General features: G+C 59.5%; 1 protein-coding gene across 14 annotated transcripts in view; it reads right to left on the minus strand.

Moving 5' to 3' along the window:
* Positions 1–716: 716 nt before the first annotated feature.
* DTX2 (deltex E3 ubiquitin ligase 2) overlaps positions 717–26,004 on the minus strand; it is a 35,784-nt gene continuing 10,496 nt past the window's right edge. For 4 of the 14 annotated variants that reach the window (XM_082712580.1, XM_082712582.1, XM_082712581.1 and 1 more), the window contains 9 exons: positions 22,643–22,999; positions 20,038–20,674; positions 13,542–13,642; positions 8,854–8,994; positions 5,947–6,020; positions 4,442–4,600; positions 3,701–3,862; positions 2,406–2,495; positions 717–1,354 (listed from right to left, as the gene is read on the minus strand). In XM_082712580.1, coding sequence (XP_082568706.1) covers positions 1,127–1,354; positions 2,406–2,495; positions 3,701–3,862; positions 4,442–4,600; positions 5,947–6,020; positions 8,854–8,994; positions 13,542–13,642; positions 20,038–20,674; positions 22,643–22,910 — 1,860 coding nt within the window. In that variant the 5' untranslated portion in view covers positions 22,911–22,999 and the 3' untranslated portion in view covers positions 717–1,126. Of the gene's footprint in view, positions 1,355–2,405; positions 2,496–3,700; positions 3,863–4,441; positions 4,601–5,880; positions 6,021–8,853; positions 8,995–13,541; positions 13,643–20,037; positions 20,675–22,642; positions 23,000–26,004 lie in introns of all 14 variants that reach the window. The other 10 variants (XM_082712576.1, XM_082712578.1, XM_082712577.1 and 7 more) reach the window with 3 other exon arrangements.

The following is a 26,004-nucleotide window of genomic DNA, read 5'->3' on the forward strand; positions in this document are numbered from 1 at the left end:
TTTTGTTTCTCGGCTCCTCAGTGGAGGGACAATTGGGCTGTTGGCTGTTACAAATGACGCTGCCACGAGCGTTCACGTACAAGTTTTGTGTGGACCTGTTTTCTGTTCTTGGATACACGCCTAAGGGTGAAATCGTTGATTCATAGGGTAACTACCTTTTTTTTAAAATCTTAGTTTTAAGTCATCTATCTCCACACCCAACATGAGGCTCGAACTCCAGATCCTGAGATCAAGAGTCACAAGCTCCACTGAGTGAGTCAGCCCGGCCCTGCTGCTGCAAAATTCAAATTTATAGATGGAAGAAAAATGCTTTAACATATAATATACTAATCTTTAGACCAACACACAAAATAGACTTTAATTTTTTTTTTCTTGTGGAGAAAAGGGCATGGAGACAAAAGTCCCCCTGGCCCACTCCAGATGCGGCCGGTGTCCCTGGAGCCCAGGGCCGGGGTACTGGATCCTCCTGAGGGTCGAGAAATTAGAACTTTTTGAGGATGGGGTCAGGGGCCAGGGCAGCAGCCCAGCTCAGGGCGGCGGGGTGGGAGTGGGGCTCTTGGGCCTCGCGCAGCCTTGGTCACCAGGGCATGTGGGTGGACTGGGCAGTGGGCAGGCTCCCTCCTGCTGGGACGCAGCAGCACACGCGCGCATTTGCACACGCGCGCATTTGCACACGCACAGCCTCTCCGCCGACAAACACACCAGGGCCTGCTGACTTTGGCTATAGGGCATTTATTGCAAACACAACATCTGAGGTATGAGAAGCTGACCCGGAACCACTGCTGCCCAGGCTACGATGGGGCAGCCTCGCCACACCCCACGCCGGGCCCCCCGGCACTACGGACCCAAAGCAGCCCAAGGGCGGGGCCCCACGCTCTGAGGTAGCTGCATCGTAAGCCCCCACGAGTAGAACTCCCAGGCTTGCCCAACTCCCACGCGGATCCAGGCCTGGAGGGGAAGAGGGGGCGAAGGCAGGCCCCCGACAAACACCGCAGCCTCCGAGGAAAGGCACCTTCCTGCCTGCCCATCCCGGGGACAGCCCAGCCGGCAGCGCGGGGAGAGGGCGGCTGGTGGCGGGAGGCAGCAGGTGGGGCAGGGTGGGGCCCGGCCAAGCTTGTGTGGGGGGTCACTGCTGCTCCAGGCAGTCCTCGGTCACCCCCTGGGCCGCCAGCTCAGCCAGCACATTCTGCAGGTAGTTGGGGTCCGGGTAGCCGTGGCCTGTCACGTTGCGGTCCATCTCCGTCTTGTGGTGGATCTCGTTCCACACCACCGTGTCCGTCTCTCCCGTGGTGCTGGACGTCCCCACTGTGAAGATGAGTCGCCTCTTCCAGGCCACCTTCAACAGCTCCAGGACCTGCAGTGGGGGAGGGGAAAGGGGGAGGGGCTAATGAGCAAGCACAAGCTAATGAGCAAGCGTATGGATTTCTCAGAGGGGCCAGGGTGGGGGGGTGGGGTGTGAGGGGGGCAGCAGGGGGCCAGAACCCACTGGCCGCTCCCTTCCCTGGTCTGACCTGCCCCACCAGGGGGGACCAGGGCAGGCACAGCGGGCACCTGCCTGGTCTGCTCGACCTATACCGTGAACTGCTGGCAGGGCCCAGGCTGGCCGCTCTCCTAAGTGACCCAATCCAAGTGAGCCCCATCTGCTGGGGTCCCCAGCCTCCAGTTCCAATCCTGACGCCCCTCCCAGAACTCCCCCTGCTGACCTGATGGCCCAAGAGGACCCCCCACATCGGAGGGTGCCGCCTTCTGCCACTCAAGCCGCACCTGGGGCCAGGCTAACCCTGCCCACAGTCCAAGTCCACAAACCCGTGCCTCTCTGCACCCCACCCCACCCCACTCAGCTACCCGCAGGCCGCGCTCACAGCAGCCAGAGTGAGCATTTTCAAACCCCCCATCAGCAACACCCAGGGTGGCCTAGGGGCACCCGATGCCCCACTGCCTCCACACCGCGCTCTGGTTCTCCCCCAGAATCTTCCCGGCCTCCAGCCAGACCCACCGGCTGCCGCTCCCAAGCGGTTCCATCTGCGGGCAACGCTCTCTCTAGTCCCCGTGCCCGAGGTAGCTCCGCAGCCTGTCCCAGTCTCCCAGTCCTCCCCTGTCCCATCCTCCCCCCCACCGCCCCCACCCACCAATGCCGTCACGCTAGCCTGACCGAAGGGCAGGTGACCTGGCCCGAGAGGTTGCTGGAAAAGGCCTCCCCTCCAGTCATCTCTCGGGGGGGAGCGTGCCCATGGCACAGCGACCCGCGGGAAGGAGGGGCCGGCACGGCCAGCAGCCCCAGAAGAACAAGCAGGTGAGCAGGGCAGAGCTGGCAGGGCCACCAGGCTGGGCCCTCCCCACCCACCCACCTGCTCCAACCGCCCACAGGCAGCCGGGCCCCGACCAGCCGGGCCGCCCTGCCTCACCTTGCGGCCCTGGGCATTGTCTGGAAGGTAGCACTGGCGGGGAAATCCCCTGGCGGTGAACGGCTTCCCAGGGTTGGGGTGTTCCGGGCCCTGCAGGAGGAACACAGACACTGGGCCTGAGAGGGTCCTGAGAGGTGCCCAGCAGCCCAGCCCACCCTCTGCCTCTCTGGCCGGGGCTATTTGACTATCCCAAATGACTATCCCAATCCGTGTCACAGACCCAATGTGACACCGCCTCCCCTCAGCGACCCCCTTCCCTGACCCCGTGACACTCGGTTTGGCATCAGACGCTCCTGCTAACTCCCCACCCCTCTCCCTGGTGAGACTGGAACTCCTCCAAGGCCAGGACACACACTCCCACCCCACTGGTGCCCCTGTGGGCACTGGGCTCTGTGGCCATGCTGGCCACAACTCCTTCCGGACGCCCTCACCCCTCGCTCGAGATGAGCCTGCAGTGGGGCACGAGGCAGGGACTGCAAACAGTGTGGCGATAGTGGAAGGTCCTTGCTCCTGCCCTCTGCCACTCAGAGGCACACCACACACACCTCCACACTCCCCCTGCTCTGGGGCTCTGAGGCTGTCAGGGATGTTTTTAAAATTCACTATGACCCACTGAGAAGAAATGGAGGGAAACCGCGGAAAAGCACGTGATTGAACAAAATAGGGACACTCTGCCTGTCACAGACGAGCCCCCGTGGGTCCTGGTCTCCACTCCCTGGACCTTGTCCACCTGCCACCAGTTCTGAGGTCAACCCGGGCCCAACCAGAAGGGCCTAGGGCTCCTATCTGGGTCTCTAGTGGGACCCTGGGACCTTTTGCTCGGGTTCCTGTCTTGTTCCTGCCACCAGAGCCGGCACCCCCACACCCAAGGCAGGCCTGGATCTGGCCCTTGAGCTGGCCTCCCAAGCTGGCCTCCTCCCTGCGGACACCTCCCTGCCCTGGGGGATCCCCCGTCGTTCAGCCCCCGACACAAGCACTGTTCCTGCTTTAAACATTTGGCCTTCTACCCAGTACAAGTCGAGCTACGATGTCTCCGTCTCCAGGATGCCCTCCCTGCATTAGGAAAGGGCTGAAGGCCACCTCTTCGCTTCCGCAGCCCTAAGACCTTGTTCTACCCCCAGACAGCGGTGCCTCCTGGTTCCTGAGAGCCTGAAATCGGGAGACTGATGCCTCCCGACTGCCCCAGGGACTGGACTGCTGGGAAAGGGGCAGCGTAGGAAGTCGAGTGCCCCAGACCGAGAAGGGCCCATTCCAGAATGGTCCAAGGAGGCTCCTCTCCTGCCAGGGCCCCTTACCTGGATGCCGTGAGGAATGTTGTAAACTATGAGTATTGTCCCACAGTCCTCGTGGCCGGGGAGGGACACTTGGAACTTGAAGACCTCCATCTTCCCCCGGGGCTGGGTCCCAGTTTTCTCTCCGTAGATGGTCTTGCAGGAAGGACACTGCAAACTTCCGTCCTGAGACCAAGCAGAGCACCACAGACTGAGCCGGTGGCCCCGAGAGAGCGTCTAGCATGGCCCCTGCCCCACAGCAGGTCCCCGGCTTGTCCCCGCATTCCCTCCCAGCACAGAAACCCGACCGCCTCCCTGGAGAGATGGTCGGCGCAGGGGCGAGGTACCGGGAGACCGGCACCGAGTAGGCAAATCGGGTTGGTGCACAAAAGTCTTCGTGGTGGAACAGGTTTCAAACCCAACAAAAGACCCCAGGCCCAGTCAACTGCTGGCATAGGCCCCCTGGCTGGTGCAGGGCGGCTCAGGGGGTGCTGCAGGAGAGACCACGCCATGCCCCGAGGTCTGCCTCCCTGTCCTCCCAACCTCTGTCCATTCCGGCTAAGTGCCACCAAAGGACAGCAGTCAGGGGTCACTTGCCACCTCCAGCCCTCCAGCGGCCAACCTCCATCCTGCCACGGGCCCGGGCCCACAGACAGCTCGACGCTGCCTCCGAGAGTGTCCCGGGCCCCCCGCAGAACAGCAGCAGGAGCGGGGAAGGACTGTGGGCAGGTGACCCCGCTCCCCCGGGGGCAGACGCGCGGGTACCTTGTTCCCGGTACAGTACATGGCCAGCAGACACAGCAGGTGGAAGGCATGGCTGCACTTGGTAAGGCGGCCCACGGCCACTGGCCCAATGGTCTTGCTGTCGGTCACGTCGCTGTAGCCGGACACCACAGCCAGCTTCTCCATACAGATGATGCAGTCCTGGAGGGAGACCAGCACAGGGCACGCTCACTGACGGCCCGCTGTGCCACAGGGTGTGGGGGAGGGGGTCCTAATAGGAAAAGGCCTTCGCTGCCGAAACACCAGGATTACGGGCAGTCAGTCCTTCAGTCAGCTGCTCCAAAGGCGGGAAGACAGATGAGTCACCAGGATCTACGCCCTCAGAGGGCCCGTCACAGCAGAGGGGACGACAGACGGCCACAAGCACAGGGGCCACAGGGGCCGCAGGGGCCTTAGCACTGACAGCAGCACAAGCTGAAGACAGCAGACACCGGCCGGAAGACAGGAAACAGCAGGGCAGGAAATGGAGAAAGCAGGGCCACAAAGCTGGCTGTCACAGGGGAAAGGGACAAGGTGGACAAGGGCGGGAACGGGCACGGCAGGGAAAGGGAAGAGAATGTTCTGAAGCAGAAACCAGATCCCGAAGGTTCTGATGGCCGAGCTCGGGAGCAGGACGTTGTCTCCATGTCAGGGGACCCTGCCAAGGGGTGTCAAGGTGCGGCTACCAGCACTATCACAGCTGTCTGGAGGCTGTCCAGCCGGCAGCCTGGGGGCAGGAGGCTGGTGCAGAGCAGGCCAGTTATGCCAGGGGTGGGGGGCATAAGGTGAAGGTAAGAACAGAGACTGGTGTGCTATCCCCTGGGGGCACAGACAGCGCTGGAGAGAGGGTGGGAGACATGGGGACAACCTCCAGGTTACTAACCCTTTACCAGCCAGAGCTGCGGGAAAAGAGGGCAGAGGCCTCCGTGCTATCTTGGCACAACTGCCCTTTAACCCATGACCCACCCCATCCCTCCCCTCCCCAGAGTCCTTGGAACTCTCCACTCAAATCAGACACCAGGGGCACAGCAGCCCCCAAAACACAGCTCAGCACAGAAGCTTGGGTCCAACCGAAGCTGCTATGAGAGTCTGGCAGGCCCCACTATGACAGCAAGGCCAACCGGTTCTCCCCATAGCCAGAGGAGCAGGACCGCTGTGGGGACAAAGCCTCTTCGCTTTTCCCCAGCTCAATCCTCGGAGAGCGGGGCGGGCTCTCCCATCCCTGGACTCCAGATGGCACAGGGCGAGGGCCACGCCCGGTGAGGAGCCCCGCTCAGAACCACCGCGCATGAGCGGCGCAGCTCAGATCAGAACGCAGGCCTCTGAGGCCAGGCCGCCTCCCCGTGGGAAGGCCTGCCTCCCCCAGGCCGCCGGGAGTTCACACCGCAGGACCCGGAGCGGCACCTCGGTTAGTGCCCGCCCAGCAGAGAAAAGGCCGCTACCCTCCTCCGGAGCCGCCCCTCGTCTGCAAAGCAAACCAGAAGCAGCACGGCTCCCCCGACACGTGCCTCATCCGGGGCCACTTTCAGCTCTTCCGTGTACTTCTTTATCACCTGCTCTGGCTCCGGCTTTGGAGTCCCTCCTGCAAGAGAGAAGAGCGTCAGCGGTGTCCCGAGGAGGACGCACTCGGGTCGCGGAGTCCAGAGAGGAAGGAAGACAAGGGAGAGGCCAAGCTGCCAGGAGGGACCCGGAGAGGCGCGAGCGTACAAGAGGACAGACGCGGCGTCCGCGCGGACGCTCGGAGCTCGGCCGGGCAGAGCCCTGTGGGTCCACCCGCGGGAGGCCCGGCCCCAGGAGCCCTGGAGGCGACGCACGAGGACCAGGGACAGCTGCCGGGCCCAGCCCTCAGGAGCCGCGTCCTGGGCCTGCACCGCATCCCCGCGCACATTCGCGTGGGAGGCTGGGCCCAGGCTCTTCCGAGGACACACAGAGAAGTCAAACGGCAGCTTCAACCACAAATTGCTGTGGAGCGTGTCCCGGCACCACGGTTTCACCCAACCTCCGTTACTCCTGTGAGAAAGCCAAGGCGAGAGATGGTCTAGGAGCCAAACATGCAGCGGGTGCCTGCCCTGCGGGCGTCTGTGTGCACGCCGACTGGGGACGATGCCACACGGACATGGTCACAACAAGCCTTGGTTTTCTCTCTCCTGGCCCGGACTGTGGGGTCTCAGCGACACGCCAAGTCCGGGAAGGAGCCCCGATGCAGGAAGAGGGGCGCCCCGGCCACCCCACTCTTCTCGAGACTGCCCACGCGCACAAAGCTGGGAGGCTGGCCCGCGCCGGCACCAACCCTGAGCCTGGCCCCACACGCGCACCCCCACACCCCCAGAACGAGAGGCTCCCCCAGCCGGGGAGAGACCTGGGCAGACCCAGGGCTTCTCCAGCCAGAGGCAGCGGCAGAATGACAGAGAATGGCAGCAAAGCCGTGCGGGAGCAGAAAGGACGGCCAGGGAAGACCAGTGCAGCCGGGGAAAGCTCCTCTTCCTGCCTCGGGGTCGCTGGGCAGGTCCCGCTCTGAGCCTCTGTCGCCAGAGGGACCCTGGCCTGAACTTGAGCTCAGAGCCACTGGGTGTGGCTGCCAAGACAGACAAGCCTGAGGGCTCCACAGCCAAGGGCCCTCAAAACCAGAGAAGGCCAGGGGCCACCGAGGAGGGGAGCAGAGGCTGGCAGCCGGCGACGTCGGGTTTGATTCTGGCTGTCACACAGGGACTGAAGCGTATCACCTGAACCTCCCCTCACCTAAAAATGGAGACGTCATACTGACCCAGACCGTGAGTGCTGTGAGAGGCAGCTACAGACAAAAGAACACCACCCCACCAACACAGAGACAAGCCCCCGAACGTCTCCCCAAAACCTCACACCCCGACCAATGCACCTCCACCCACCTCACACACATAACCCCACACAAACGTCCCCCACCCTGACACATACACCCCCCACCCACACAAACATACCCCACCCCCTCAAAACACACACATACACACACACACACACGTAACCTCCACACAAATGTACTTCCATCCCTTCACACACACCCCCCACACACACCCATCCCCCCATACTCGTAACACAGAAACGTGTCTCACACACACACACACACACACACCTTTCCCCCATCACATACAACACATACACACAGATTTCTAGGCCACTGACTGGTCACTGGGGAGAAAGCCAGGCCAAAGCACAAGGACCACCAGCACTGGCAGCCATCCCAGGAGCTATTCAGAGTGAGGAGAAGAATTTCAGAAAAGCACAGCGACGCCAGGACCCCCTCTGCCAGGACTAGCCTCGGGCCCACCTCTGGTAGGGTCTGGCTCAGCGTCCTTTTCCACGCCACTTGCCCGGACAGCCTTGTAGAACCCAAGGTAGCCCAGGAGCCACACTTCTCTTAAGGGGGCCAGCCAGGGGACCACCAACCCCAAGAAAGGGACATCTGAGCCCATGAAGGAGGATGAGTGTCTGCCGAGAGCCTGTGTTCTTCCCAGGCAAGTCGGAGTGTCTCGGGAAGCTCCGGGCCCGCCCTGCCCAGCTGCCGGGATGGGGTGAGGTGGGGAACAGGGTGTAAAGCCCCGCCACTCCCCGGCCCTCCCTGCCACCTGCAGGGCTGGGGTTAGGCAGGCAGTGGGCACGATCAGAGCCCCCCATGCCAACGTGCTGGGCGCCTCATGTGTGCTCTTCTCATTCCGTCCACTACCAACCTGCGAAGCAGGAGATGCCAGCTCGCGAACGGAGACACCGGCGTGGGACATGAAGCCAGAACCAAGACCGGATCCCAAGCCGGCTGGGCCAGGGCCGTGCTCCCTGCTCACCGCACCACACTCAGGGTCACAGGGCTTTCCGTGCTCTGTGCGTCTCCAGCCCAAAGACGGAAGCATCAGCTTCCGAAATGGCAGGTTTAGAACTCACTACCCACAGGCCCCTTCACGTTAAGTCTGGCTAACGTGCCAGCACCTGCCACGGTTCTGAAACCCCTTCCTCCCCAGCCGTGTGATGGGCTGGGCAGCGCCACTGCGGGACCCCTCCGAAGTAGCCCTTCGTGGTGGCCAGACAGGTCCGGGGCCCTTTCCTGAGATGCATGCTGGCCCTGCTGAGAGGGACAGTCACCCCCATCCCGAGCTGGCCTCAGCCCACGCTTGTGTTTATACGGTCACACTGTCCTCAACAACAGGCCCCTCACACTCCAGCTGTGCCAGAAAATAGGAGCTGAACTCTGGGTTTTCCGGGGAAAGTGGCTTCCAGGGCCCACCTCCGCGCCGAGGGCAGGCAGAAGGGCCACTGAGGCCCTCCCCTGGGGTAAAGGAAGCAGAGAAGGGCCGTGGGGGTCAGAGAAGAGCGATCGATGCAGGAGAGTCAGAGGCAGCAAGACTCGGAGGCTTAGCAGAGGCCAGAGAGCACTTGTGAGCGGGAACTACCTTTCATGGGCATTTTCCTCAATCTCTTAACTGAGCTGTGACTTTTAGAGGCCAGACAGGAGGCGGGAGGGCTGGCGGGCTGGGGTGCGCGGCTAAGACACACAGGGAGTCCAATGGCTGACAGCAGAATACTCGTCATGCCTACACGGGGTGCGAGATCAGACATGCAGAGAAGGGAGAAACGTTAGAAGGAGTCATTCGGCACGTGACGTCCACAAACCCCGGCTGAGTCCAGGTGGCACCGTGAACGGCCAGCAGGACCCACGGATCTTCCCGAGGAATCGGTCGCTCGAGGCTCGAGGCACCAAAGCCCCAGGCCAGGAACCATCTGATGCCCGGCTCATCAGATCCCCACAGGGGTCTGTCCGAGCCACCAGCTGGCCCGCACTGCCGTGCGGGGAAGGGGGATGGGCGAGGCCTTCTGCTTCAGCGGGCCACGATGCCATTCCAGGCGGGAGCTGCCGGCGCCAGGTGCTAGGAGAGCAAAGGGGTGACATGGAAGGACTCGGGCAAGCTACGGAGACACGGACAGAGTCTCGTGCTCAGTCCTCCCCGGTGCTCCCCCTGGCCATGCCCTCTGGGCTCCTGGTCACCCTCCCTCCAGTGGGGTACTATCTGCTTTCCATCTGGCCCTTCTAGATGCTTCCGGTGCCATCGCTAGGGTGGGTGAGCAGGAATGCTGGCCTTGGACCTGCTCCCCGACAGGCCTCCCCGTGGCCTCTGCGGCTGCTCCTCTGGAGCAGCAAAGGTCTTGGGCTGCCACTCCTGTCTCCGCCCTCAGTCCAGGCTCAAACAGCCTGCTCTGTCCTGGAGGGCAGCACCGTGGGCACACCCACGGGGGGGGGGGGCTCACTCCTCAGCCTGCTGTTTCACACACACCCTAGGCGGACCCTCACCGCCTGCCGCTCCCTTGGCACTCTCCGAGGCCCTGGTGCTCCCTGGAACACAGCACGGTCTCCCACAGGAGCCACAGCTCCTGCCATACCCTCGGCCTGCCTCGCTGTGCAATCTCCCCGCTGTCCGTCTTGCTCAGTGACACCTCCGCCACGGGCTGAGGGAGCCTTTCCGAGCGCTCAGAATCAGGCTCGGGCTCTGGGTCCCGAGGGCAGCCTGGGGCAGGAAGTGGGGACCCTGGGTGGGCCAGGCAGATGGCGCCGTCCACTCTGGAGGTGATGTAGGCGGGTAAGGGGAGACCTGCCCCCATGGCCTCTAAGAGCAAAGACTCCAAGTGGCGAACATGCCCAGTCAGGGACAGAAGCAGAGGCCAGCCAGCAGCCTGGGCAGCACAGCGGAGCGGGGCGCACTGTGGCAGCCACTCGCAGCAGACCCCAAAGCACCCACCAGAAGAGCAAGGCTGCACGCCAGCACCTGCTCATCGGGCCACGCAATGCCACCAGCGTCTCCACGTTGCTCGCTCTGAGCTCAGCAGGGGGTCTGAACTAAACGTCAGGCAGCCCGCAGGACAAGCAGGCGTGGGAAGAGGGCCGGGGGCACAGCGATGGAGGGCACAGGAGCAATGCTTGCTTTAGCTGAACCCTGGCCTTTGCCCTGACCGTGACCTCCTCCCCCAACACTCTCTGCTCCACTTCCGCCAGACCTCTCCCCACGCGTGAGCTAGGAGGCAGCCCTTCCCTGATCACCCCACCTGGAAGGGCCGCGTCCCCTCCGCCTGTGTCCTTTACCCTGGTTAGCTTTCTTACTCCCTGAAAGGACTCGCATATGGGTGTCGTGACAGCAGTCCTCCCCGCGCTGAGCACCGAGGGCAGGGCCCAGTCACAGCAGGGGCACAGAATCCGTCTGCTGGGGAACCCACATACCCCCAAGTGCTGCCGAGTGGCCTCGGTGAGGCCAGCATGAACAAGGCTTCCGCCCTCGTCAGAGCAGGGCCCACCCCGCTGAGTTCCAGTCCCAGACACAGAAATCTTAACGGAAAAGCCTGCAGAGCAGGGGCCCCTGCTCTGCAGGTCTGCCTTCCTGGGAGCAAGTGTGAGAATCCCCCCAACACCAACACTCCGCAAAAACAGCACCAACGGACAGGAGCTGGGTGGGAACGCTAAGAGCGGGCTGTCACGTCTTCCCAACAGCAGGGCTTAGGGACAGCCCCCTCCAAATCCCAACATCCCCAAATAACTATAGCAGCCCGCACAGCCACAGCTGTCTTGAGAGGGTCCCACTTATCCGCTGGACCCCCAGAGAGAGCAGCCCCCGCGGCGGCCAGATGTGCGAACACGTCCTTTCGGACGCCGGGAGTTGGCCCTTTGTCTAGTGGCCGGGGCTCTGGCCCACGCCCAGCCTCTGACCGGTCTTACAGAGCTGCCTCCCAGCTCCACTCGGCCCTGGCTGCCTGGCCTCGGGCAGGCTGTGGCAGCAAGAAACGCAGACACTCCAAGGACAGGGCTGGGCCAGGCCGCAGCCAGAGAGGCTGTCACCCGAGGCCCTGCTGGCCTGACCTGGAGGCGGCTCCTCTGTGACCGTCCTCCGCCTGCACAGAAGGGTACCCAGTCCCTCCAGAGCGTCACCCCTGGTTTGTAAACCCACCAGCAAAACCCTCCCCATCCACCTCACGGCAGCCTGAGTATTCCCGAATCCACAAATCCCTCATGGTGGCTCAGGGAAAGAAGACATTCTCCAGACACTACTTCCGGGGCTGGCTCGGGATGTCTCCTTCCCTGGCACCTCAGGCTCCCACCAAGAGGTCCAAGGCAGAGCCTGTGTTAAGAGAAGGCGGCATCTGGCCACGGGCTCCGATCTCCACTCCTTGCTGGCCGGGACCCTGCTCCCCAATCTCCGAGGTCTGTTTCCCCAGGGAATAAAATGGAAGTTAAAAGACCCACCTACCTCCAGGATTGATATAAGAGCCAAGGGGACAGGGGACATGGAGGACACCCTGGGATACAGGCTAAGAGGTCCTCAGCCTCGGGAGCAGAGGAAAGGGAACAAGTGCTACTCCATCCCGGACCGCTTTTGAGCTGCGTTTAGGAAGATTTTTATAGCGTCTGTATTTAAGCCTCAGCGATTACAGAGCTGAATGGAGCTCAGCCACGTGCCCGCCACGCCTGGTCACCCACAGCCTCTCTCCAGTGATCACCACCCCACACAGAAGCCCACAGGAAGACCTAACTGGGCAGGAACTCTGCAGTCACCACATCTCTGCTCACCGCTCTCTGCCCCAGCAGAGGGCTGATGGCTGAGCGGCTGAAGCAGGGTCTGGAGGGCCTCACTCTCCTGGCTCCTACCACCCCCTTGACTGGTCCCTCCATCTGCCTCCAGGGCCCCTCCCGGCATCCCACCCAGTCCCTGTGAGCTCACACACCCACCCCAAGAGGGCAGAGGCCACCCCAACACACCCGAGAAGGCTCTTCTGAGCTGCACATCCAAACGCCCACTGCCCCCACGACCCGGCCCCGCTACAACCTAGCAGCACCCCTGCCCCTCCCCATGTTCCCACCGGGCTGGGAAGCGACACAGTGTGACACTGCTGACCACCCAGATTCTGGGGCCCGGAATGCCTGGGGCTGAGTCCCAGCTCCGCCAAGGGCTGGTCAGTTGATCATGAGAAGTTTCTGGAACTCTCTGAGGCTCAGTTTCCTCAGGTATAAAATGGGAATGAAAGTTCCCACCTCGAAGAGCTGCTACTGGGAAGAAATGCAGGAAGATACATGCAAAGCCCCTCCTGAGTGCTTCAGGAACATCGACAGCCACACACCGGGCCTCAATCTACTCCTCCTCTCTCGAGACCCACCTGCTCACCAAGTCAGAAGCTCTTACCTCCACCACTGCCGAGGCCTGCGGTCAGACCCTGGCTGGCTCCCCTGAGCCATGAAGTCAGACTCTGTACGGGTTTCCCTGCCCCAGGCCTGTCCCCTCGAACCCCCTGCGCTACCACAGTGACTCACTCAACACACAGACTCGGGTTAGCTCAGTCCCCTGCTACAACCTTGCTACACTCCCTTCTATGACACCTGGCTTTTCCCACTTATTAAAAAGTAACTTTCAGTAACTCCCTAACCTATAAAAGGAATTTTAAAAACAGTTCAAAAGCATCTGGTTAACAAAAGATTTACGTGGACGCAAAGTCACTTATTCGAAGCAGAACTCCAGCCAAAACAGCTGAGTTCCCCAGTGGGCCCCTTCAGGGAAATGGATAAAGCATTTCAGGACAGACAAGTGACGTGAACCATAATTAAAGTGACAAAGGGGGCGCCTCGGTGGCTCAGTCAGTTAAGCGTCTGCCTTTGGCTCATGTCATGATGCCGGGGTCCTGGGATCCAGCCCAGCATCGGGCTCCCTGCTCAGCGGGGAGCCTACTTCTCCCTCTGCTGCTCCCCCTGCTTGTGCTCGCTCGCTTGCTCTCTTCTGCCCTTTGCCAAATAAACAAAATCTTTATGAAAAAATAAATCAAATGACGTGGAAATTTCAAAGATGGGGAAAGGTCCACACCAGGGGACCCACTGTCATTAGGCAGGTCGCCCCCCGAGAGACAGGCTCACTCACTGAGGACACGCCATCGCGGAAAAGAGGCACCGGCCCGCCCCGGGAGCCGCTGTGGCTTTCCGTGAGAACGGAGAAGGTAACCAGACGCCCGTCCCACAGTCTCCTCCCCTGCCCGCAGATTCTCCCACCGCCTCCGTGTCTTGCCCCTTCAGACACAGCCTGTTCTGGAACCCAGGACCCAGCAGGGTGCCTACCTGCGAGGGCTTGCTGGACCCGGCTGGGCTTCGACATCTGCACAGGCACCGAGGCGGGGACGCTCCCAGGGCTGCTCACAGGACCGCCGGGGAGGGAGGCACTTAGGGAGAAGAGAGAATAAAGCTGAATGTAGGAGCCAACTTAGCGGAAACAAGAGCCAGAGCCAGCCCGACATGCGAGTACGCTGGTGCTGCCGGGGACCCTTTCCAGCTTCACTCCACGCGGCCGCCGCTGTGTGAGCGAGGACTTCCGGTTTTTTAAGGGTTTTTTTTGTTTTTAATGAAAGACCGTGATACCTAGAAAGAGGAGCAAAGAAATGTGAAGTTCACCGCTCTCCGACTCCAATTAACCTAGAAAAGCTGAATACTGAGGATGTGAAGCCCAGAGCCTGGCCCACGGTCATGGTCACGGCCACAGCCACAATCAAGTCGGGAGAGTCAAACTCCAAGCCAGGCAGAGAGGCGGACGGAGCCCTGGCAGGGAGAGCATCGGCGGGCGGGGCCGGAACTGTGACGGGAAAGAACCCTGCTGGGGGTGAGACTCGGCAGTTGGCAAAGCGATCAAGAAGGAAGCCTTAACTGTCAAAAAAGTGGTTTTTTGGGGGCAACTCAAACTCTGAAGACAATCCTAAAAGAATTTTGAGCTCGCTAGCTTTGTCGGAATGAGGGCTCTATGGTACCTGGAGAGGGGAAATCCAGCAGAAACCACTCTAACGCGTACTCCAGACTTGTATCCCCAGTAATATGACCAATCAGCATCAGCAACCCCAAGAAACAGCGCTCTGAGGACGTAACACCTCTTTTGGGGTTCCTGCCACATGACATAACCTCAAGCATGAGAAAGCAACCAAACAGGCCCAAACTGAGGAACATTCGACAAAGTAGCTCTTCAGAAGGGTCAAGGTCACGGGCGATAACGACAGCGGAACTCCTACTGAGGGTAGGGTGGGGAGGAGAGAGGACAGCTGGATGTGAGGCGGGATCCCACAGGATCCCGGGACAGAACGGGGAGCAGCAGTGGACAAACAAGGCGAGAATCGAGAAAAGTCTTGGTTAACAGTAACATCCCCCCGATGGCAACTGTCTGGCTTTACAAGATAAGTCGAGGAAGGGACTGATGCGAACTTGCTGGACTATTTTTGTAACTTTTCTGTACATCTAAAATTAGTTCAAAATTAAAGGGTTTGGGGGCATCTGGGGGGCTCAGTTGGTTAAGCGACTGTCTTCTGCTCAGGTTACGATCCTGGAGTCCCAGCATCGAGTCTGCATCCGGCTTCTTGCTCAGCAGGGAGTCTGCTTCTCCCTCTGACCCTCCCCCACTCTCATGCTCTCTCTCTCTCTCTCTCAAATAATAAATAAAATCTTTAAAAAAAAATTCAGTTTTTTTTTTTTTTAAATGAGGGTCTTGCTTCCCATAAGTATATTTGGGTCATTCATTTGGTTTTAAGCCATTATATTTTTCAAGTGATAATGAATCTACGCCACTGTGGTTTGGGGGGAGCACCCCCCACCGGAGAATGGTTGGTTTAGACCGCCTGAGATGCCTGGCAAACAACCCCTCCGCCGCCAACCTGCCACCCCAGTTCCTGTGTCTTCTGGTCTATCCCTGCCCATGTTAAAGATGGCGCCATGAGAAGGTTTATGAAACCCTTTCTCGCAGTCCCTACACTGGAACTCCCCAAGGACAGGGCTGGGCTGCTTTCCTCTGTCCCACTGGCCTAGCCTGGAGCCAGGATGGTGCTCGGGAAATGATGGACAGCTCCGATCTGCTGTGCTGCCCTCGCAGCCGCCAGCAAACCAACAACCTGCCTGGTCTACAGTGAGCGCTTCTGGGAGCTGCCCCAGATCCTTCCCCACCACCAGCCCAGGGGACGCAGGTCCTGCCGGTAGAAATGACATGGAGCTGGCCAGATGTGATCCAAACCAGAACCTTACACTCAGCTGGTGCTAAAGCTGGCAGCTCCCCGCCCCCCCCAACAGTGGCACAGGGCTGGGAGCAGAGCAGGCACTCCCATATTTGTTTGAGTAGAGGTTGTTTTGTTTTCACTTCTGGATTGTTCTCCCAGAAGAGAATCACCTGTGTGGCACTGCCCAGATCAGGGCTTCCTGCCCTCCTCAGCTATTCTCAAGCCCAAGAAAACAAAAGACCTGACTCTGCAGAGCTCTGATAATGCCGCGGAAAAGCCGGGCGTGCAGAACACCTGCACCAGTGAAGCTTCTGGCCCCACTAAACCATCTAATTTGGAGCAAACCCTACCCACCCACCCCAAGCTTGTCTCTCCACTTTGGTTTTGTAAAGGTCAGTAGGGGGCGCCTGAGTGGCTCAGTGGGCTGAAGCCTCTGCCTTTGGCTCAGGTCATGATCTCAAGGTCCTGGGATCGAGCCCCGCATGGGGCTCTCTGCTCGCCGGGGAGCCTGCTTCCTCCTCTCTCTCTGCCTGCCTCTCTGCCCCTACTTGTGATCTCCATCTGTCAAATAAATAAATAAAAATCTTTAAAAAAAAAAAAAAGGTCAGTGGATCATCTCTGACAGTCTTTGCAATTCTCAGGTTCTGGAAAAGTGAAGGAGCCGCAGATGACAGAGACCCTCCAGGCATCCTCCATCTCCCAAGCCAGCTCTGCAGGGGACACGGAGCTTGAGCCCTCAGCCAGGGAGCCGGAAAGCCGAAGCCTGGCTCGACAACTCCCCCACGTTAGTGGGTTACTCATTGCTGGTCCAGAGGGGGTCCCAGAAGCGGGGTCCTCCTTTGCTGGGGGAGGGGCACATATCTGAAGGAGAAGGCCTTAGGTTCCACCACCAAGAACTGGAGCAGAAAGCAGACAGGCATTAAGGCTCCCACTGGGAAGCTCACCCTGGAACTGGGGCCAGGAACTGTGACTAAGGTCTGTGGGTCTCACACTGTTGCCACTTCCCCATCCCTCATCCCAGTACCTCCCCCAGATGCTTCCCTGCAGTCATGAGAGCGGTAAAAGGACACAGCAGTTCCCAAGATGGGGACTCTCAGGATGGACAGAACCTCAGATGTCACCGATCCCCCTCCACCATCCTCAAAGGGCCCAGACCACCAGAATGTTCCCCAACATGGGCATTATTTACCCCATGGAGTGCCCTTCTCCGAGAATACCTTCCAGTCGCAGCCTCCCCTGTTCGTGGGTCTATCTACTAGGCCCAACCTGGCTTTCCTGTCTGGGACTATCTCTAGGAGCTTCCGAATGGCGCTCAGGACATGAGACATGAGGACCTCAGTGTTCTACGGAGGCAGCACGTAGCAGTCCCAGGCAAGGGGCAGAGGCGGAAGGCTGGAGCAAGGAAACGCAATGCCTCCCACCAGCTCCGCACGAGCCAGCGAGCCAGCACCAGCAAGCAAGCCCTGCCGGCAAGTACCCTATAAGGAGCCCTAGATGTGCAATCTGGAGCTCCCCCCACCCCTTCCAGCGCCCCCTCTGCTCCGAGCTGCGTGCCCTTGGCCAGGTGGAGATCCCTTGCTGGGCTTCAAATTCTCTATCTGCAAGACGAGAATAATTCCAAAAGGTCCTCAAGGTGGTTGTGAGGCTTAATCTACAGCCCAAGACCAATGTCCACGGTTACCCTGTTCTCAGAGCAGTTAAGGGGATATACTGGAAAGCCGAAGGTCTGCCAGGCACCCCCCACAGAAATCCCGAAAACCGTAATACTAGAGCAAGAGGCACTTCAGACTTCCCAGCCCGAATCCTTCATGTTACTTAGGAGGGGAAAGGAGAGACATGGCAAGGGAACAGAGCTGACCCAAGGGCCTACGGCCAGTCGGCACCCCTCAAGCCCCCTCGCCCTGGCACTCCGAGCCTGCAAGCCAGGCGGACAGCAGGAGGGAACGCTTCTGGAAGAACAGCAGCAGCAAAAACGGAGCAGATGGAAGCAAACTGGGAGAGCCGTATCCTAGGGCCACTCAGGGCGGGGTCACGCCTCCCCAGGCCTAGCCACACCAAAGCCGCAACAGACAGCCAGGCTCGATCATCACCTCCAGCCATCAAAACGTTAAGCCACCACACCCTCTACTAAAGAAGACCACGCATGACACATTTGGAAAGTTTTCTGTCCAACATCGTTAACACACAAGTTCTGGTGCTTAAAGGGATCAAGTTCAGCTACCAGGAAATTTTCTCAAACCCCGCAGCTCAGCGCATTACTGCCTACTCTGAAAGCTTCGCCAGCCACAGAGAAGTCCGACAGCCAAGGTTTTACCCAGGTTGAGCAAGAAGCGATCTGAAACCTCACGGCTTCCCAAATAAAAAACCACATGGGCTCCACAGATTTTGCTCTCGCTCACTCTCGCATGTCCTTTCCGGTGGCTGCCAGTAAATACGGCTGCTTCCGAGGCTTCCCCAGCCCACGGTGCCACCAGCCCTGCTGCCCCCTGGGAGATTTCCACCTAACTTGGCGGATGTTCACTCAGCCTAGAGAACTATACCAAGGCCCCTACGGAGACCAAGGGGTGAAGCATTTTGGTTCTCCTGGCTCTGCTGGGTCAAGAGGACAGGATTCATTTAGCAGCGCCCCCACCCCGGCTCTCCAACACCCATCAGAAAGGGGTTCACAGAAGAGGGCCAGCCTACAACTAAGACATGGGGAAACCCTGTTTTTCCAAACAGGGAGGGATAGGCCCAGGCGAGTGAACGGTGCCTCTCCCAGCTCCTGAAAAGCTGGAGGAGAAAGATAACACCCACCTCATGAGGCAGGCCCCCTTTGAGATGGTTTCAACTAACAGAGCCAGCTGGCCTGGTTCCCTTCCTGGCTGACAACCAAGGCCGGCAGGGCAAGTAGCAACACGCACGGCCCAGAAGCAGAGGTAAGGCCGTCTGGCCCAACCACCTTCCCCTCTGGAACTTGCCTGGCTGGTACCAGGAGGCCCCACTCTGGCAGTCTCCTAGGCCCTCAGGCGGGGGAGAGGGGACGCCAGGGAAGTATCAGGGGAGACTGATGGGAGCAGAAAGCAACGAAGCCCATGAATTAAGTCACCTGGCTTGATCCCAGAATCCTAGCTCTGGAACTGTCTAGAAATGTCCCTCAAAAAGAATTTGTAAGAACTTAAGGAGCCCCAGGAGGCCCAGCAAAACTGACCTAGCAGAAGCAGCTCTAGCCCTGCTTCAGAGAGCATGCTTTTCTCTGAAGGCTTCTGGCCAGCATCCTGGAGGAGGGGGCCTCACGGGACGCTGGGTAGGACTGAGACAGCACAGAGCCCTGCTTGCTAATGCCTATGTGAAAATCCAGGGAGGAGGCCAAGCGAAAGTTCTGGTCACCCCGTTCCCAGAGAGACCTCTGGTCCATATGCCCTCAAGCAGCAGATGCCCAGGATGACAGCCTGGCCCACACCCTCCAGTCTACAGACTCCACCACACCCTCTCTCCAGACGCCTCTGCCTATCTCTCACCCCGCCTTTAAGAGAGCTTCGAGATATTCGTGGGTCCCTCATGGCCTGCTCTGCGCCCTGGGTTGAATCCCGGCTCTGCCACTTGCTGGAGGCCCTGCCAGCCTTGGTGTGCTCCCCGGGAAGCTTGGGACAGATGGCCTTTGCGAGGATTACTGCCGTCACTCACACAGCCCAGCTACACGCGCTCAGTGAACGGCGGTGTCACCATGTCGTATAGAAGCCAGCAGAGTCCTCTGAAACCCAGCTTTCCAAGATGCCAGAGGCCCACATCAGCCCCACCCAACAGGGGGGCGAGGCAGAGCAGCCACAGGCCCGGGACAGGCCCCAAGTCCAGTCACCAGTCACCCTCTCAGAAACCAGCCCCCTCACCCTCCCGGCGAACGCTCAGCCGTCCTGGAATGTCCCCTAAGCCCAGCGCCTTCAATCACGCGCCCTGACGACGCTCCCTGTGAGGCGACAGGTCTCCCGCCACCCCAGGAGCAAGACCCCACTGGCCACCCCAGGGCTCCCCTGACTGTTCGGTGCCTCCGGTCCTGGTGGGGCTCCTTTCACCGTCCCCCTGCAGGCGCAGAGAGCTCCACGGGACACAGGGCTGACCACACCAGCGTGCAAGCCACCCGCGGCCGCCCGCCACACCCCCGCCACGCTGCTCTCCGCTCAAGTGACCGTGAAGCACCGAACTGGGCTCCCAGCCTTCCCCGGGCCAAGCGGGCAGGGACTGCACCCTCCACATCTGCGTCCTGGGTGCCCGGCACAGAGGAGTCAACGAAACGTCCTCAGGCCCACGGCAGAGCTATGCGGCCCGCGGGTGCAGCCCCAAGGCTCTGTGTCAGCCCGGACTCCGCTGAGCGAATGAGACCCACGAGGCAGCCGCTGGCACTCAGGCACCGGAGCTCAGGCAGGCTCTGTGCAAGGCAGGGCTGTGGACGGCCGGCCCCTAGGCACCAGAAGCCACCGCAGGCACAAGCCAGGAGGCAGGGCCCAGGCCTGCAGGTACGTGGGCGCGTCTTCCCAGCAGAATAAAAGCAGAAACCCAAGCCTGCCGACAAGGCGCGCAGGGGGACAAGCTGACCCTCCATGACACGATACCTGGCTCCACCGGCCGCGGACAGTCCTGGGGGCTGGTGCTGCGGTGCCAGGTGGGAGAGGCTGGAGCGGTAGAGGGGCTGGCTCCCCAGGGAGGGTGGCACCCCACCCCAGGGGTTGGTGGTGTTCAGCCGGGGTGCAGACCTAGCCCCAGAGAGTGAGGGCTTGTTGTAAGGGGCGAAGGCCTGGTGGGCCCCAAAGACGATGGCGGTCCTGTGAGGGGGCTGGGGGGCAGGGTACGCGGGGAGGTTGGTCATGGAGTGGCGGTAGCGGCCTGACACCGGGCCGGTTCCACCACCATTGAGGCACTGATGGCAAGAGCAGGCAACTGCCGTGTGGCCTGGCGGAGCGATGATGGTGGTCACCGGGTACGGGGCTCCCGCCTGGCGCCGCACACTGCGGCAGAAGCTCGAAGTCTTGTTGGTCTGCGTGTGGGTGGCGTAGTTGACGGTGTAGTTGTACCCCAGGGGAGCCAAGTCCACAAGCTGGTTGCCCTTGGCCACCTGCTGCTCCAGGAAGTCACACACACTGGCTTCGTAAGCCGTCCAGGAGCCATCGTCACTCAACCACTCCCAGACGATGCCCCGGCCAGGGGCCGAATGCTGAGGGAACAGGTGCCTCCGCACGGCCCGCATGGTGCCTGTTCGAAAAGGAGAAGGATACATGAAATGTGAACCTGCTAGCCCCCCCAAAACAGAAGGCGTTTAAAAATTCTCTTCCTAGGGCGCTTGGGTGGCTCAGTGGATTAAGCCACTGCCTTCAGCTCAGGTCATGATCTCAGGGAGGGTCCTGGGATCGAGACCCACATTGGACTCCCTGCTCAGCGGGGAGTCTGCTTCTCCCTCTCCCTCCGTCCCTCCCCCCAAGCTTGTGCTCACTCAAACGCACTCTCAAATAAATAAAATCTAAAAAAAGAAGAAGAAGAAGAAGAAAAAAACTGGGCCCACAGGGCTCTAGTGGCAGAACAGGGCCTGTGTTCCTCAGCAGGAGTCGGGGATGCTGGGAACTTGGGTCAAAGTACAGCTGCGGCTCAGACTCCAGGGTTTTTCAAAAATATTTCTAGTGATGAAAAATATGCAGCCCCACTTAAAAAAAAAAAAAAAAACTGGAACAAAAACAAAAACAAAATTAAACCGTCCATAATCCAGTGATCAAGACCAGCCAACCACACGGCTTATGTGGCGGCGCACTTCCTCCCATCTGGTGTCCTCTGCAAAGACACTTAGGGAACTGACGACCACTCTGAAATCTTTTCGGGCTGTTTCCTTGTATTAGGCCGTGAGTATTTCTAAGTCTCTAAAACTTTATAAAACTCATTATTCATGGTTACATAAGTCCCTTCCATGGATGTCCCTCTGATTTCTCAAGTAGCAACTATCAGGAAACACCCTGTGGTTGGCTTTTATGCTATTAATAAGCCGAACCCGAAGATCACACAGGAAAAGAAGAAAATGAACTTGGGCCATGCTTCCAACAGCACTTGCCGAAAGATGACCACTACAATTCGCTTCCACTGGTCTCCTGACCTCTCCCCGCCACACCCCCCGCCCCTGCCTTGCCTACATGGCAGCCGGAAGGATACTCTTCACCTCCAAATCCGACCAGGGCACTCCTCTGCCCAAATCTTCCCAGCGCTCCCCCTTTCAGCACAAAAGCCAAAGTCCCTGCAAGGGACAACCTGCCCTTTCCCTGGGCCTGTCTTCATTCTTTCCTGGTGATCCGGCCACCTGAGTTCAAACTCTGATCTCTCCCAACACTTCATGGCTCCATTCCCTGACTGACATCCACTGAGACCACATGCAATGCACAATTTCCACACGATGCATCTTGCTTGCTGCCTTGGCTCAGTGGACTGCAAACACCCGGAAGGCAGAGACCTCCCTCTGCACCCAGCTGACTGGAAGCCTTAGCCCGAGAACCCTGGCACAGGGATCAGAGTGGCATTTCTCAGTCCCAGCACCAGTGACATCCTGGGCCAAGACTTCTTTGGCAAGGGGCTAGCCCTATGCGTCTTTGCAACATCCCTGGCCTCTACCAATCAGAAGCCAGTGGCTCCCTGCCCCACATGTGGAACCATCAAAAATGTCTCCAAACACTGTCAAGTGTCCTGGGGCACAAAATCACCTCCAGTTGAGAACCGCTGGGTTAGAGGGACAGGGCACAGCTCTAGGGGGAAGTTGGTGGTTCCAGTCTCTGTAATATGGACCAAAACACACAAAAAGCCCACCCATGAGCGCACGGGCGAGTGCAGTAACCCGTGTAACCAGGTCACACAGACACGTGCAGCGGCGGCAGGACTCGTTCCTGGGCCCTGCTTACTAGCATCCCACATCCATGCCGGCCTGTGGCGAGACCCTCGGATCTCTGCCGGTGGAAGCAGGCCTTCTGGGTTTGGGAAACAAGATGGGGGTCCAGGAGGGCCCCTGTGCGGTGCTCTCAAGGCACTCCCTACTGAGAAGTACCTTCTCCGCGCTGCGCCTGTACCATTCACAGCACCTGCCTCCCAAGCCGACGCGTTTCAGGGACAGGACGAAGCTGTGAGAGTCACTCCTATGTATAACCCCACCACGGGCACTCGGACGCGTACTAGAGGTGGGAAGTGTCTTACCAGTGTCCTGGCGGAACTGGGTCCAGCTGGGGAGGTCAATGATGTAAGGGGCCAGCGAGGGGTCGGCTTGGCCCAGGGGGATGCTGTGGGCCAGGCTCCCCACCCCAAAGCGCTGGCCTTTCTGCTGGACGAACTGCTGCTCGATGTAGCTGCAGACGGCGGCACTGTACGGGTGCCAGGTGCCCAGCCCGTCCTGCCATTCCCACACAGCCACCGCCACGGGGCTGGCGCACACCTGAGCCAGGGAAGGGCTTGGGGCCATGGCCATCTTCCCCAGGACTCCCTCTGCTTTCCCAAACGGTTTCAGACCACTCTGGGCTGGAGTCTCGGGGTCATCGCCCAGTGCTTCCGGAAGACCTGTAAAAAGGACAAACAGTTACCAACACACACAGCGTCCCCCGAGAGTCGGCCTTAGCGCAGGGGCAAAAAAATTCTACTTTTCCACAATCACTTTTCCCCCAATACCTTAAGAACACTGAGTCGAGGACCTGATCCCGGCTCTTTGCTCCGGCAGCGAGGAAGAATTCAGTCAATGAAGCATTCTTCCTGCCGCTTCAAACCTCCAGGGAGATCCAGTGGAGTGAATTCTGGATGCTAATCCCCAGCCAGCTACTTTTTACCAGTCATTTCCCTCTGACCTAACTACTGAGTGGATCCTTCTCTCCTGTGTTTTCATGAGTAAGCCCAAATCCCTCGAGCGCTGAGGCCGTGGCCACCCCTCACTTCCGCTGTGCAGTGGAGACTCTACTGTGTCCGAAGCAGGTGTGTTTGGGAGAGAGCTGCTATGCTACAGAAATGACAGAACTGGGGAGGGGAGGGCTCGGGGATACCTAGAGGGTCAGCCACAGAGCTGGGACTCAAAGTACCCCGGTCCTAGCTCCGCTCAGGGCTCCAGGCTGTCCCGGGAGGCATCATTAGCCACAAAGGGTACCCTAGCTAAACATTACAATCTCACAGATACTAAAGCCTGGCCTTTCTGCACCCCAGTCTGGGCCTCATGGCCACCGGTCAGGCCAGAGGGTTTGCATCCATCTCTGGAGATGCTCCTGTCCTGGCCACCTCAGCCCATCCTCTGCCCTTGTCAAGCCTACTCAACCTTGAGGCCCAGGCTGCGTGGTTCAGGGCTTTCCCTGGCCGCCCATCATGTAAGCTTCTCCCTTGCAGCACCGACCAGAACTCTGATGCCTACAGACACGCACAGGTAGGATGACGTTCCAGATCTTACTGCCTCTCCAGAGAGCAGCAAGCCGGGAGTCTGCCTTGTGCACAGCCTTACTACCAGCCCCGGCAGAGGCTTTGTCCTAAGTGTTGTATACATATTAGTTCAAAACACTGCTAAGTGGGAAGTAGCCCGCAGCTGTTAGGAAAAGAGTGCTACATGGTACTGCGGCAGGCCCCAGAGTACCAGGGGAGCAGGACCGATTTAGTGACAAATGCCAAATATACTTGTCTGTGTATGCGTAACAGGCTGACAAAGTGGTACTTTCACTTTGTGACAAGGCTCAAAAAGAGGTCAAGGTCTTATTGAAGGGCACACAAATACAGCTAAGCGACAACAGAGAGCAAACCAGATCAGCCCAGCTCCAATGCCCACTTTCTGGACAGGAAAGCTCAGCTCATCTCTACCTCGGGCTCCATGTACAGGAGGGGGCAGGACAGAGGAGACTCCGTCCGAAGTCCTGAGCACCGTCAACTGTTACAGCGCGATCCCCCCCAGCCCACAGGGCCCAGGGTTTCCAGTCACAGCATCTGCTCTGATTTCTACACAAACCCCTCACAGACACTGAACTGTCTCCCCATTTTGCAGATGAGGAAACTGAGGCCCAGGGAGTGGCAGTGACTTCTTACACAGCTGGTAACAAGGCTGGGACCCTGGGCTTTTGCTGCTGTCCCTGAGATGGCACTGTACTACCAAGGTTTCGAGAAGGCCCAAGACACCTGCCCCACACGGAAGGCAGATCTGAGCAGTGCGTGAGAATGAACAGGCACTGGCTTACTCTACTCCCTGTATCATCTTGAACGAAGGTACCTAAGCTCACCCAGTCTGCTTTCTGCCCCCTGAAAATGAGGACACCAACATCTGTTCTCAGTGCTTCTCACTGGTGTTCCACCAGCTCTATACAAAGCACCCAGCACAGCCCCGGCACACAGCGGAGCAGCCAAGCCTGTCTTCCTCCCTTTCCCTGCCACCCCACCCCCCACTCCAGGACCTCCAACCCCGCCCTTCAAGTCTGAGGGAGGAGCCGTGGCCCCGGGCGGCACAGAGCACGAGAACGCGGGCGTTGGATGAGTCAGGCCTGGGAGAACTCTGGAGCACACCTGCGGGTGCCCGGGCGGCCGACTGCTCCAACGAAAGCACACCTCCCACTCAGGAGGATCAGACCTGGGATGCCCGCGGGCGGGCTGGCTTATTAGTTCTGTGACTGCAATTAGAAGTCTCTGTAACCACATCCAGGTACAAATCACAGGCCTGGTTTCAGAGCCCATTAATCCCGAGCCCGGACTTTCCTCCTGGCACCTCCTCGCAGGCATCACTCATCTCTCAGGCAGCGGGGGCCGCGTGTGTATCGGCACACGTGGTATGTTCCAGCATGTCCGCACATCCCCAGATGAACCAACGCGCAGAACTCTGCCAGACAGCCTGAGAGACACCGGCTAGAACGGCAGCTGAGGTTCCCATGAATGCGCCCGACCGACACACACCAAGGGCCCAGCCTCACCCAGGCACTGCTGGGGTACTGGAGACCCGAGAGGAAGAGGACATGGCAAACTGCTGCTGTCCCCATCAGACCACGGCCTCCTCCTTAGGTCCAGCCTAAGGCCCAGCCTAATTCTAGCAAGTTCCAGAACATTCGAAGCCACTGCCCACCGCCTCCCCATCTGTTCATCCTGGTGCTACATGTGTCCAGACTCTGGTCCTCTCTCCACCAAGGAACCCAACTGAATGTGCCCATCTTCCAGACTCGGCCGCAGCAACTCCCTCTCCTGAGCCCTCTGACCCACACCCTCACCAGAAAAGCTACGACTCCAACCCCCACCCCCACCCCACCCTGGGCGTCTTCCAGGCCTGTTGCACTTATCCCAACACGAAGGACTACATTTATTGGTTTCGGTGTCTGTCTCCCCACTGGAACAAAAACTCCCCGAGGGCAGAGCTAGGGCTGACCCGAAGCTGGGGCTTCAGCTCTTCAAATGCCCAATATCCCCAAAGGTCTGAAACACCAGCGGACAAAGCAGAGGAGAACCTTCTACTCCCAGGGGCCTGGGGCACATTTGAAGTGAGGCCCGGCAACGCCCACCGGTTTTCCACTTGAACTCGGCAATTACAGGCACACAAGGGCCGTGTCAAGGTGCCTGCTCCC

This window comes from Mustela nivalis, assembly GCF_964662115.1.
Source record: "Mustela nivalis genome assembly, chromosome: 19".
Lineage (NCBI taxonomy): Eukaryota > Metazoa > Chordata > Mammalia > Carnivora > Mustelidae > Mustela > Mustela nivalis.